The sequence below is a fragment of the Rhinopithecus bieti genome, unplaced genomic scaffold (assembly GCF_001698545.2).
Source record: "Rhinopithecus bieti isolate Rb0 unplaced genomic scaffold, ASM169854v2 scaffold_20892, whole genome shotgun sequence".
NCBI classification, from domain to species: Eukaryota; Metazoa; Chordata; class Mammalia; order Primates; family Cercopithecidae; genus Rhinopithecus; species Rhinopithecus bieti.
Window position 1 is genome coordinate 2,609,948 of NW_016810602.1, and position 12,869 is coordinate 2,622,816.

At 40.5% G+C, this 12,869-nt stretch overlaps 1 protein-coding gene across 1 annotated transcript in view; it reads right to left on the reverse strand.

The window, feature by feature from the left end:
- The window catches only part of SYNE2 (spectrin repeat containing nuclear envelope protein 2), a 374,975-nt gene that overhangs the window by 117,756 nt on the left and 244,350 nt on the right, over positions 1 to 12,869 (reverse strand). Inside the window, 3 exon segments of the mRNA XM_017892401.1 lie at positions 4,556 to 4,672; positions 10,108 to 10,218; positions 12,687 to 12,761. Coding sequence (XP_017747890.1) covers positions 4,556 to 4,672; positions 10,108 to 10,218; positions 12,687 to 12,761 — 303 coding nt within the window.

Genomic DNA, 12,869 nt, shown 5'->3' on the forward strand with positions numbered 1-12,869 from the left:
AGACGTAGTCTCACTCTGTCTGTCAGGCTGGAGCGCAGTGGTGCGATCTCCGCTCACTGCAAGCAAGCTCCGTCGCCTCCCAGGTTCCACTGCCATTCTCCCTGCTCAGCCTCCCGAGAGCCTGGGGAACACCAGCGCCGCCACTACGCCCGGCCTAATTTTTTGGTATTTTTAGTAGAAGACGGTGTTCACTGTGTTCACCAGGATGGTTCGATCTCCCTGACCTTGTGATCTCCGCCCGCCTTGGCTCCAAAGTTGCGGGATTACGGCGTGAGCCACCGGCACGGCCAATCCTGACTTTTTTTTTCTTCTTGAGAGTCTCCCTCTGTCACCTAGGCTGGAGTGCAGTGGCATGTTCTCGGCTCACTGCAACCTCCGCCTCCCAGGTTCAAGTGATTCTCCTGTCTTGGCCTCCCAAGGAACTGGGATTACGAGAACATGCCACCATACCTGGCTAATTTTGTACTTTTAGTAGAGGCAGGGTTTTGCCATGTTGGCCAGGCTGGTCTTGAACTCCTGGCCTCAAGTGATCCACCTGCCTAGACCTCCCAAAGTGCTGGGATTACAGGCATAAGCCACAGTGCCTGGCCCTGATTTTTTTTTTTTTTTTTAAAGCAACAGTTGTGTGATTTTGCTTCCAGACTTCCAGACATCAATTTCTAGTCATCTGATTAATTCCCTCTAGTTTTCAGATATTGCTATAGACAAAGATTTTGGGATCCCCTTTCCTTTTTCTGCCACTTGAGAAAACAATCTTTTAATATTAATCTAAGATAATCTATTAATATTAATTAATCTGTAATCACAGATTTACCACCTGCCTTCATTATTTATTCAAAAATTTTATTTGAGCACCTGTTATATGCCCCACCCCTTTTTTTTTTTTTTTTTTTGACATGGGGTCTTGCCATGTTGCCCAAGCGGGTCTCTAACTTCTGGGCTCAGGTGATCCTCCTGCCTTGGCCTCTCAAAGTGCTGGGATTACAGACATGAGTCGCCAAACCCGGCCCTCCACATGCTTTTTAAAATGACACTATTGAGTTTCTCTGCTTTCTCATGTACTCACCAAATTAATGAGGAAATAAGGAAGCTGCATGACTAATCTGGGTTTTATTTTCTAGTTATTTGAACCTGAAAAGAATCCAAAGGGGAAGAGAAGAAAAAAAGAATATTTCCAACCATACAGCTTCAAGAGCTGAGGGTGGCCTAAGGAACCCACTAGAGATCAGTTCACTCACCTCTTTTTAAAGTCTAAGACACCCAAGTGCACAGAACGTTTAATCAGCCCACAGCCTCCCTTTTTACCATGTTGCTTCTGAGAAGCACCCAAGTTACTTACCCAAGGTCACACAGCTCTGTGATCTTTTGATTCAGAGTTCCCTGGTTTTTTACACAGTAGCACCCCTGTAAAATACCTTCTCTATATGATAGCCCCAAATTCTAAAAGCAAAACTTACTTAAATGGATGTTTTATCATTGTACACCTTGTAGGGGGGAGCTAAAAAGTATTACTACAAGTATTTCTTATTAAATAAATATGTCATCTCTAAAGCATAACTGTAAATTAATAATAGCTAGCCTTTACGGGGCTCTTAACACAAGCAGGCACTGGGCTAAGCATAATACACAGACCACCACCTTATTTCAAAACTAAAACCTATTATTACTTCTAGTGTACAGATGAGGAAACTGGGCTTAGGGAGGTTATTCAAACTGCCTCCTCGTTGTATGGTCACACTAGTAAATAGAATCAAAAGCAATTTCTGCTTTCACTACACTTTGGCATCCACAATTCCACATTCTTGACGTAATTTCACCAACCTTTTAGTATCCAAGTTAACTTTTAAGTTGGTGAATCACATTGCTTCATTTCTGCATCAACACATCACTGATCTAAATAATCAGTGAAGTAATCAGTTAAAATAAAAAAAACTGTAGTTAAAATGCATGTTGATTTTCTGGCTATTGCTACATTTCATGCCAAAATAGCAAACCTTTACATTTTCTCCTTAATATTTCAGTCAATTCTACAAATACCTGCATATCTCCCCCACTGCTTATGAAATGTAAAACTGAGTACCTAAAGTACAGTACCTAACTGCACATGAATAAATGCAAAGCATGCCCCCGGAATGCCATGGTGGCAGTTTACTCTGAGGTCATGCCTAGCTTGATTTCACATTTTTCCATACTAAATATTTATCCTTGGTTGTAATACGGGTCAAAAATGACTCAGAATTTTACTAAAAATTATGCAATTACCATTTGGTCAATACACTTAACCCCTGAAACAAAAGGTTTGTTGAGGCTGATAGAAGGCTGATGACATTGGCTGCCTGGTCTCTGCAGAGTCCCCACTTTCCCTCTCTTCAGTGATGTGCCGTGCTGATGAGACAGAAATGACTAAAAGGCAGGAAGACAGTCACCAAGAGGTATGCAACTTGGAGCCAGTAAAGGAGTCCCTGAATAATCAGAAGTGGACAAATTCCTCCTGTAGTAAAGGGTAACATCTATTTTTCCTGCCCCAAGATCTCCTCCCCAGCAAAAGTTCTGAGTTAAGAAGAAAATACAAATACACACATACATAAATTAGTTTAAAAGAGAGTCACTGGAGCCTAATAGTTCAAAGCTCAGGTTCTAAACTCAGAGTCAGAAAGATCTGGGTTTGAATCCTAGCTTTGCCACTTACTAGCTAAATGGCCTTGGGCATCTTACTTCTCTGAGCCTCAGTTTCTCTATCTGTAAAGTGGGGTAACAGTAATATTTATCTCATAGAGCTGTTGTTAATGATTAAAAGAGATGGTATATGTAAAATCTCAGTACCTGGCCCATATTAAATGTTCCGTAAGCATTTTGTTATCCTCCTTTTTCTTCCTCCTTCTCTTTATTGTCATCATTATCTAGTATCCACATGGTCAGGGAAAAGACCCTAGAGGTCATCCACACCAGCAGAAAGAATATTAAGCAGAATGGCTACTGTAGCTAAAACACCATTGAAGCTACATCTGATTTTTAATTAGGTATCAAAAGTAACATTATGGTGGGAAGATGATTTGAGACCAGGAGTTCGAGACCAGCCTGGGCAACATGGCAGAACTGTGTATCTGAAAAAAATACAAAAATTAGCCAGGCGTGATGGTGTGTACCTGTGGTCCTAGCCACCTGGAAGGTTAAGGTGGGAGGATCACCTGAGCCCAGGAGGTTGAGGCTCCAGTGAGCCATGATTGTGGTCACTGTACTCCAGCCTGGGTGAAGAGTGAGACCATGTCTCAAAAACAAAACAAAACCCAGATTAATTCTGAACAGCAAAAAAACCTACTGACCAGGTCAGCAACTTTCTTAGCATTGCCACTGGGTGTAAACCTCTCACATTTGTCCACCTTCCCAGACATATATTGTTAAGAGAGACAGAGAATGAAATGGAGGAGGGAAAGAAAGAAGAGAAAGGAGTAACAATTTGAGAACTAAGAGATATTTTTGAAGACTAAAGATTGGGAGAAAAAAACATAAATACAACTCAGTATAAAAGAAGAGATGCAATAATTAAACAATAAAAACAGCAAAAGCATGCCAATATCTTTTACAGGAGCTATTTGGTGAGACCCATGGAGCTTTAGGTCCAGTTAAACACCAAAATTAACTTGGGAAATAGTACCCATCCCCCACACCCTGCTGTAAGGCGTTCTTGAGAACCACTGAGGTACAAGATTCCAAATTAGGAAGCCAGATTAGAATATTCTGGGTTTGATTCCTTATTCCCTCATTCACTAGCCATACATATGTATATTAAATATAAATATATATATATATGATATACTTTTTTTTTTAAAGACAGAGTCTTGCTCAATCGCCCAGGCAGGCTGGAGTACAGTGGCACAATCCTGGCTCACTGCAACCTCCTCCTCCCAGGTTCAAGCGATTCTCATGCCTCAGCCTCTTGAGTAGTCGGGATTACAGGCACGTGCCACCACGCCCAGCTAATTTTTTTATTTTTAGTAGAGACGGGATTTCACCATGTTGGTCAGGCTGGTCTCAAACTCCTGACCTCAGGCGATCCGCCCGCCTCGGCCTCCCAAAGTGCTGGGATTACATACAGGCTTGAGCCACCACGCCTGGCCCACTAGCTATATTTTTATTCCCTGAATTTTGATTTATTTGTAAACATATGGTAGGGATGAACCTACCTAATACAGTCTGAGGGTTAAACGGATAACTATAAATGCCTTTTATATTAATCAATACCTTCTCTACTTTCTTTGCCCCCCATAAGTTCTACCTACAGATTAAAGAAGTAGTCATCAATGGAAAGACTATTTCATGTTCACAAATGGTAAATGAGTGAAAAACGTCTAATTCTCTATGCCATGTCTATTTTCTTTGTAAATATCTGATGACAAGTCTTCCAGTTCTACAGCTTGACAGCACATATCTTCATATGTTAAAGTTCAAAAGGAACACTTGGCTTGATGTACAAGGTATTGCAGGACACAGAACACTGGACACAGCTGCTAGTCCAGCTATCTGAGCAGCTTACTTATTACCAACCGGGACTTACCTCTTCTGTTTGGTTGGGCCTTAGGGAACATTCTGGGCCTTGCTCAGTGTTTAGTGAGTCTGGTGTGAGGATCTGTGCCATGGAATTATCACAGGTGCTTATTTTCCCATATGCTTCCTGTAAAGAAAAGAATCAGAGCTCCAGAAAAGGTCCTTCCCTGGTGCCACGTGAGTTCTTTCTGTGCCTGCTCATTTAACAAACTACCTGCTTGCAAAAAAAGTCAGGTACAGAGAAGTCAGGTACAATTAGAAAAAAGTTTGCTCATTAGAGAAAAAATCAGCTTCCCCAAGACTGTCTTTATTGGAAAGACTTACATTCTCCAAACTTCTCTTCTTAATGAGCACATAAAGAATCTAGAGAATTAGGTACTTAGGTAGATTTTTCCAGAAGTATGCTTTGTCTCGTTGAATAATTCTTTAAAAGTATGTCCTTATGAAAATTTAAATTACATGGCCAGGTGTGATGTCTCACACCTATAATCCCAGCATTTTGGAAGGCCAAGGCAGGAGAACTGCTTGTGCTCAGGAGTTTGAGACCAGCCTGAGCAACATGGTAAGATCCTGTCTCTACCGAAATAACTAACTAAATAAACAAACAAACAAATACTTAATTATATGATAAAAGTGACATTTCAAATAGTGGGGAAAAGGTGAATTTATTCCATTTAGGAACAACTACGAAGGCATTTGATGAAAAATATAAGTAGAATTATTGTATTACTCCTAACAATAAATTCTAGTTATGAAAAATATAACTAGAATCCTTGTATTACCCCTAACAATAAATTCTCATTGAATTCTCCAAGTTATACCATAAAAATTCTAGGTGTGGGGAAGCATGACAAGAAATGAAAATAATATTAGTATTGACTATATAAAAAAAAAATATGCACCACAAAAGTTACCATAATCTAAGTTAAAGAGAAATAACAAACTGGGATAACTATTATACATAGTATTAATATTCTTTTTGTTTTTGAGATGGAGTCTCACTCTGTCGCCCAGGCTGGAGTGCAGTGGCTTTATCTTGGCTCACTGCAAGCTCCGTCTCCTGGGTTCACACCATTCTCCTGCCTCGGCCTCCCGAGTAGCTGGGACTACAGGTGCCCACCACCACACCCGGCTAGTTTTTTGTATTTTTTAGTAGAGATGGGGTTTCACCATGTTAGCCAGGATGGTCTCAATCTCCTGACCTCGTGATCCGCCCCCCTCGGCCTCCCAAAGTGCTGGGATTACAGGCGTGAGCCACTGCGCCCGGCCAATATTCTTAATATATTAATTACTCTTATAAATAATAAGGAAAACATCAACCCTTACATAGAAAAACAGTCAAATGGTAGGAACAAGCAAGTCACAAAAGAATTACAAAAGCCAATAGGCATCTAAAGAGATATTCAACATTCTTAGAGCATAAATTAATTTAAACCACTGGCTAAGTTTGGCTAAGACTGACAATATCAAAAATCAGCTTAGGGGTCAGGAAATGCAATTCCATGTATACCTAGGAGAAACAGAATTGGTACAGCCTTTCTGTTTTTCTTTTCTTTTTATTTTTTTGAGACAGGGCCTCACTCTGTCACCCAGGCTGCGGTGCAGTGGCGCAATCTTAGCTCACTGCAGCCTTCATCTCCCAGGCTCAAGTGACCCTCCCGCCTCAGTCTCCGGGACTATAGGCGCCCGCCTCTGCGCCTGACTAATTTTTTATTTTTTTACACAGACAGGGTTTCACTATGTCGCCCAGGCTGGTCTTGAAGTCCTGGGCTCAAGCTGTCCACCCACCTCAGTCTCCCAAGGTGCTAGGATTACAGGTATGAGACACTGTGCCTAGCTTGGTATAACCTTTCTAGAAGGCAGTTTGAAAATGTGTGTCACATTTTAAATGGATATATACTCTGATTCAGCAAGCCTTCTTTTAAGGTTAACCAAAGTTAAGCAATGGGAAAATGACATGCACACAAAGAATTAACACAACGTGGGAGAAAGCATGTGGATATTATAATCAACCAACCTTGATTGCTCTACCTGCAAGTTGTGTGATCTCGGAAAAATTAACCTGAACTCTCTGAACCTCAGTTACTTCACCTTTAAAATGGGAATAAAAACTATCTCACCCACGCTTGCAATTTAGTCACATATATATGGCATTTAGCATTTCCTAACAAAATGTTAGTGTCTTTTCAGCTTCTTCTACTGAAAACAGTGACTGTTATCAGAAAGGTACAAACCAAGAATGAAAGGTAGAGATTAGATAAAATCAGAAAGGTAGGTAGGGATCAGGAAAATCTGGAATGCCAGGCTAAGTTTGCATTTTCTTCAGTAGATAATCAGACGCCATGAAGAATTTTAAGCTGAGGTTTAGCATGATTGGTTTTAGGAAATGTCATCAGTATTTTATAAGATGTATTAGGAAAAACAATTGGAAATTGTAAACCAATTAGAGGGCTACTCCAAAAGTCCAGGGAAGTAATAAGAATTGCTTGAAATAAGACGATAGCAAAAATAACGGGAGGAGAGGTTGTATGCAGTGAATGGACATCATTGGCCACTGACAGGATGTGAAAGGTGAGAGAAATGAGGCACCTAACAGAACTCCAAAGTTTATCTCTGAGAAAATAATGGCACCATCAGCAGACATTGAGAAATTAGTAAGAGGAGCAAGCTTTGAAGGAAAGTTGGTAAAATGGGTTTGAGTTGGAGAAACTCCATCCCAAAAACGTCTATCAGGAGGATAGAAATGTGGAATAGATTTATAGATTTAAGGGAAAAGCCAAGACTAGAGATTTAGTTTGGTAATCACTGGCATAGAGGTGACCACAAAGCTCTCAGAGGAAATAAAATTGCCCTGAAAGAAAACAGAGAGGCTGGGCGCAGTGGCTCACACCTGTAATTCCAGCATTTTGGGAGGCCAAGGCGGGTGGATCATCTGAGGTCAGGAGTTCAAGACCAGCCTGGCCAACATGGCAAAACTCTGTCTCTACTAAAAATAAAAAAATTAGCCAGGCATGGTGGCAGGTGCCTGTAATCCCAGCTGCTCAAGAGGCTGAAGCAGGAGAATTGCTTGAACCCAGGAGGCAGAGGTTGCAGTGAGCTGAGATCGCACCACTGCACTCCAGCCTGGGTGACACATCGAGACTCCGCCTCAGAAAAAAAGAAAACAGGGAGAAGGAAGAAGACAGAACATTGGGGGAATGCCTAGCATCACAGACGAAAGAGAAAGAGGGGCAAGAAAAGAAGACGGAGGAGGGACTAGAGGTAGAAGGGACAGGGAAGAACAGAATTAAGAAAGTTAAAGGAACACCACAGTTAAAGAAGGAAGAGGTGGTCAATCCCAGAGAGGTCAATAAGGATTAGGACTAATAAAAGGGCACTAAATTGGTGCTCCAGAAATCAATGGCAGTTTAAGCACAGCCAGAGGCTGAAACAAGGTTACAAAAGGGGCCTAGGGAGTGGAGCACCAAGGAAAGACCTTCAGTAGCAAATGAAAGAGGAAGTGTAGTAATTAACATGGGAAGCAGGATCAAGAAATTCAGTTCATTAAAGTACCATACTGAGCTGAGTATAGGATATAAACAATAAGCTTCTTTCCACTCATGAAATCGTATCAGGTGTATTCATAAAAATGTGCTAAGTCATAATTGAGGTTCAGAATCCTATTGGAAAACAGGGAAAGAGACAGCAATTTTCCTTGTAGGAGGATGTCAGGAGGTTTCTTGGAGCAGGGGAAGTTGAGATGGGTCTTTGTGGACAGGAATGAAGTCTACAACCAGGCATGGAGAAAGGGCATCCCAGGGACCAAAGCCTTCTGTGGAGCCACTGAAGATGCAGGCTGGTTCTGGAACTCTCTCTCTGTTCGAAGTAGTGGGGCCACAAGGAAGAGAACATGTTAGGGAGGGGAAGCCTGAGTACTGAGGTAGAGAAGGAAGGAACCTAGCCAGAGGCAGAGACTGACAAGGCTGGTACAGGCAGAGAATGGTGCCAACGATTAGGGAAAGAGTTGGCATGAGAGCAGGGCAGGGGGTCATCCCTGGATAGGAGGCAGGAGCAAGAGGTGTATGGATCACGAGGATGCAGAGATCTTCTGGGAGCAAAGGAAGAACGTGGTTCATAGGCTTACGATGATTTTCTAAAGTGAGGGCATTTGAGAGATTGGAAAATATTTAGAATGTCATAAGGAGCAAAAAAGACTTAGCGCATCTAATTTATCTTACATACTACTTTGTTTCACAAAAAAAAAAAAAAAAAAAAAGATTATGGAGAGACCCTCCACCAATACTCCCAAAAGAGCGGCATGTTAATTTAAATGCTTTGGTAAAACAGTGCAGTGAAGCTTTTAGCTGCTCCTTTGAGTTATCTGTTTGGTCAGTTTGGATTTTCACATATATGGAGTTTTCTTCAAAAAAAGTACTCTCCTGTTATCACTGAGTACACAACAGAAATAGAATCAAGCAGGGGCTCACTAAGGCTGTCTTTGTGTTTGTGCAAAGGTGATGTCAGAAGCTTTCAAAGATTCACGGTAGCCAAGAGAGAGAAGGAACCTAAGTGTCCATCAACTGATGAATGGAGAAAGAATGCACGGCATATATATACAACGGAGTACTATCCAGTCTTCAAAATGAAGGAGATTCCATCATTTGTGACAATATGGATAAACCTGAAGACATTATGTTAAGTGAAATAAACCAGGCACAGAATGATAAATACCGTATGATCTCACTTACATGTGTAATCTAAAACTATGGACTGCATAGAAGCAGAGAATAGGATGGTGGTTACCAGGGCTGTTGGGGGTGGAGGGTGGGGGCTGAGAGAAGGCCTGGGGAAATGTTGGTCAAAGGATACAAAATTTCAGTTGAACAGGAGGAATAAATTCAAGAGAATCTATGTATAACATGGCAATTATAGTTAATAATAATGTATACTTAAAAGTTGCTAAGCGACTAGATTTTAGGTATTCTAATTACTGAAAATATGACAAATATGTGAGGTAATGCATATGTTAATTAGCTTGATATAGCCATTTCCAATGTATACACATTTCAAAACATGTTGTATACCATAAATATATACAATTGTTGTCAGCTAAAAAAAAAATTCCACCCATTGCAGGTTCCCTCCCTAAGCATTCCTTTAAACAAGATAGTTCTTTACTACCCTTATTTTTATTCCTTGTCTGAGCTACAAATGGGCATTTTAAAGGTTTAGGCAGTGCTGACTGAAAAACAAATAAAGTAAAGGGGAAAGAGAGGAAGCAAAGTTAACATAGAAAGTCGGGCAACATGGTGAAACCCCGTCTCTACTAAAAATACAAAAATCAGCTGGGCGTGTTGACGTGTGCCTGTAATCCCAGCTACTTGGGAGGCTGAAGCAGGAGAACTGCTTGAACCTAGGAGGCGGAGGTTGCAGTGAACTGAGATCATGCCACTGCACTCCAGCCTGGGCAACAGAGCAAGACTCCATCTCGGGGGTGTAGGGGAAAGAAAGTCATGCAAAAATAGATCTCTGCTCCCCGCTACGCTCATAACTCCCAAGCGTGGTTGTTATGCCCAGCATTACCTGAACAATTGTTCCAGAGGATGAGGAAGCTCTGTCTTCTTCCATGTCCTTGTCATGCTTCCAAAGTGAAGACCAAGACTGAGGAGATGGCTCTGCCTTCTCATCTCCATTCTGTCACAGTAATCGATTGGTCAGCAAAAGGAAGAGCTTCCCTTCCTGTCATAACTGGCGCCCTACTCACCCACCTCTTTTACACCAGATTCAACTTATCAGGCAGTGTAACCAGAGCCCTTTATTGCAGCCCTCCCCCATTTTTTTAATCTGTATTTTTTGCTAACTATATCATGTTTACAAATGTAGCTGCTCTTCCTAAAGCCTAGAAAATACTTTTAAAAGTAGGGGCTCATGTCACACGAAGGAAATCTTTAAAATGGTGCTTTTAGGAACTTAATCTGCTTTGGTCAATGTAACCTTAAATGGTATCTTTGAGGCCAGGTACTGTGACTCACACCCGTAATCCCAGCACTTTGGGAGGCTGAAGTGCGAGGATCACTTGAGGCCAGGAGTTGGAGGTTGCAGTGAGCACCACTACACTCTAGCTTGGGCAACAGAGTGAGATCCTGTCGCTAAATAAATATTTAAAAATACATAACAGTTAGAAAAATTAAAATGCTATCTTTAAAATTACAGCCTCATGGGTATAAGAAAAAAAGTTCAACATCACTAAACACCAGGGAAATGCAAATTAAAACCACAGTGAGATACTACTTTACACCTGTTAGAATGGCTTATATCAAAAAGATAAAAAAATAACAAGTGGTCATGAGGATGTGGAGAAAATAGAACCCCTGAATACTGTTGGTGGGAATGTAAATTGGTACAGTATCGAGGTTCCTCAAAAAATTAAAAATAGAACCAGCAATCCCACTACTGAGTATATATCCAAAGGAAAAAACTCAGTATGTCAAAGAGATGTCTGCACTCCCATGTTCAATGCAGCACTGTTCACAACAACCAAGATACAGAATTAACCTAAGTGTCAACCAACAAAAGAAAGGATAAAGAAAATGTGGTTATATATACATAGTGAAATACTATTTGGCCTTAAAAAATAAGGAAGTTCTGTCATTTGCAACAACATGGGTAAATTTAGAGGATCTTCTGTTAAATGAAATAATCCAGGCACAGAAGAACACATACCACATCATCTCCCTTCTATGTGGAATGTAAAAAAAAAAACAAAAAACTCATAGAAGCAGAGAATAAAACAATGGTTACCAGCGACCAGGGATTACAAAAATGTTTGTCAACGAGCATTTAAAAAAAGGGCACAGGAGGAATAAGTTCAAGGGATCTTTTGTATATCATGGTGATTATAGTTAATATATGTTTGAAAATCACGGAGAGTGTAGATTTTAAGTGTTCTCATTATCAAAAAAAATGGTATGTGAGGTAATGTGTATGTTAATTAGCTCAATTTAGCCATTCCACAATGCATATATACATATACTGTATCAAAACATCATACATATCATAAATATATTATAATTTTTTTTCAGACTGAGTTTGCTCTTGTCACCCAGGCTGGAGTGCAATGGCATCATCTTGGCTCACTGCAACCTCTGCCTCCTGGGTTCAAGTGATTCTCCTGCCTCAGCCTCCCGAGTAGGGGGGACTGTAGGCGCATGCCACCACACCCAGCAAATTTTTTTGAATGTATACAATTTTTACCTGTCAATTTTTTTTTAATCACAGCTTGATGAACATGTGCTTTTTTGTTGCTGTCAAAGACAACACTATAAACAAAAGCTCAGAAGCAAATACACGTTTCAAATTAACATCGTACTGAAGTCACTCTTTCTGGTCCCTGGTCCCTCCATTATTCTCTGCCATGAAGGGGTATAAGTTGTCTGATGGTCACAGAGCACAGTAAAGTTTAACTCTTCCTTGTCACAGTTCCACCATGTCCTAGCGACACACTCTAGGATAAGAGGTCTGTTTTGTGTGACAGTGGAGCTACTTAACCATCTATAAAATGAGCCCAAAAAGTGTCTGGTGGTTACGTGCGAGTCACAAAAACTGTAAGTTGCTTCAATTTTCTTCCTTTTGTCATAACACCCATTGCAACTTATTTTTTCAAGTATGAAATGGAAACTGATGTCAGAAAAGACAACTGAAAATGTCTCATTCAACCAGTTACAATTAAGTAGTACAAATTCTTAGTATGAGTTGCTAACACAACTCTCTGTGTCATTGGAAACACTGTTTTAGACCAAAAGAGTAATTGAAATGTGGAAAAATACAGTTCTAAAAATGAGACCAGGAGTGCCAAACAAACAGCATGCTCTCAAAACATCAGAGAAAGTCCTCAGAAATCAGGATACTACAGAGAACTTCTTCACCTTCTCCCGTATGCCAACGAGAGTGCCTGAATTACATTCATCTCACTCTTACATGGTGAAGTAGGTTTCCATACACTTAAACATTAATAACATAAGAGAACTACTTCAATCATACTTTTAAAATATCAACATTAATTTTAAAAATTCTTATGTTTCCATTCACTTTAAGATCTTTTCATTGACTTCTTTTAGAGGCCTGGCTCTAACAAACTTTAACAAGAAAATCATTTCCCTTACTTCGCTCTTCACGGAACTTTCTTCCACCTCTTCCTCGACTGCTGCCAGGTAAGACATGGAGCCTCTTCTGTTCAACTGAAAGGCACAGCACAAGAATACCTGCAGTCTGCTTGCCAGTCAACATCACCAAGATCCCTGTCTGGCTGCATTTTTATGTAGCTAATTTTTTATTCACTATATTGA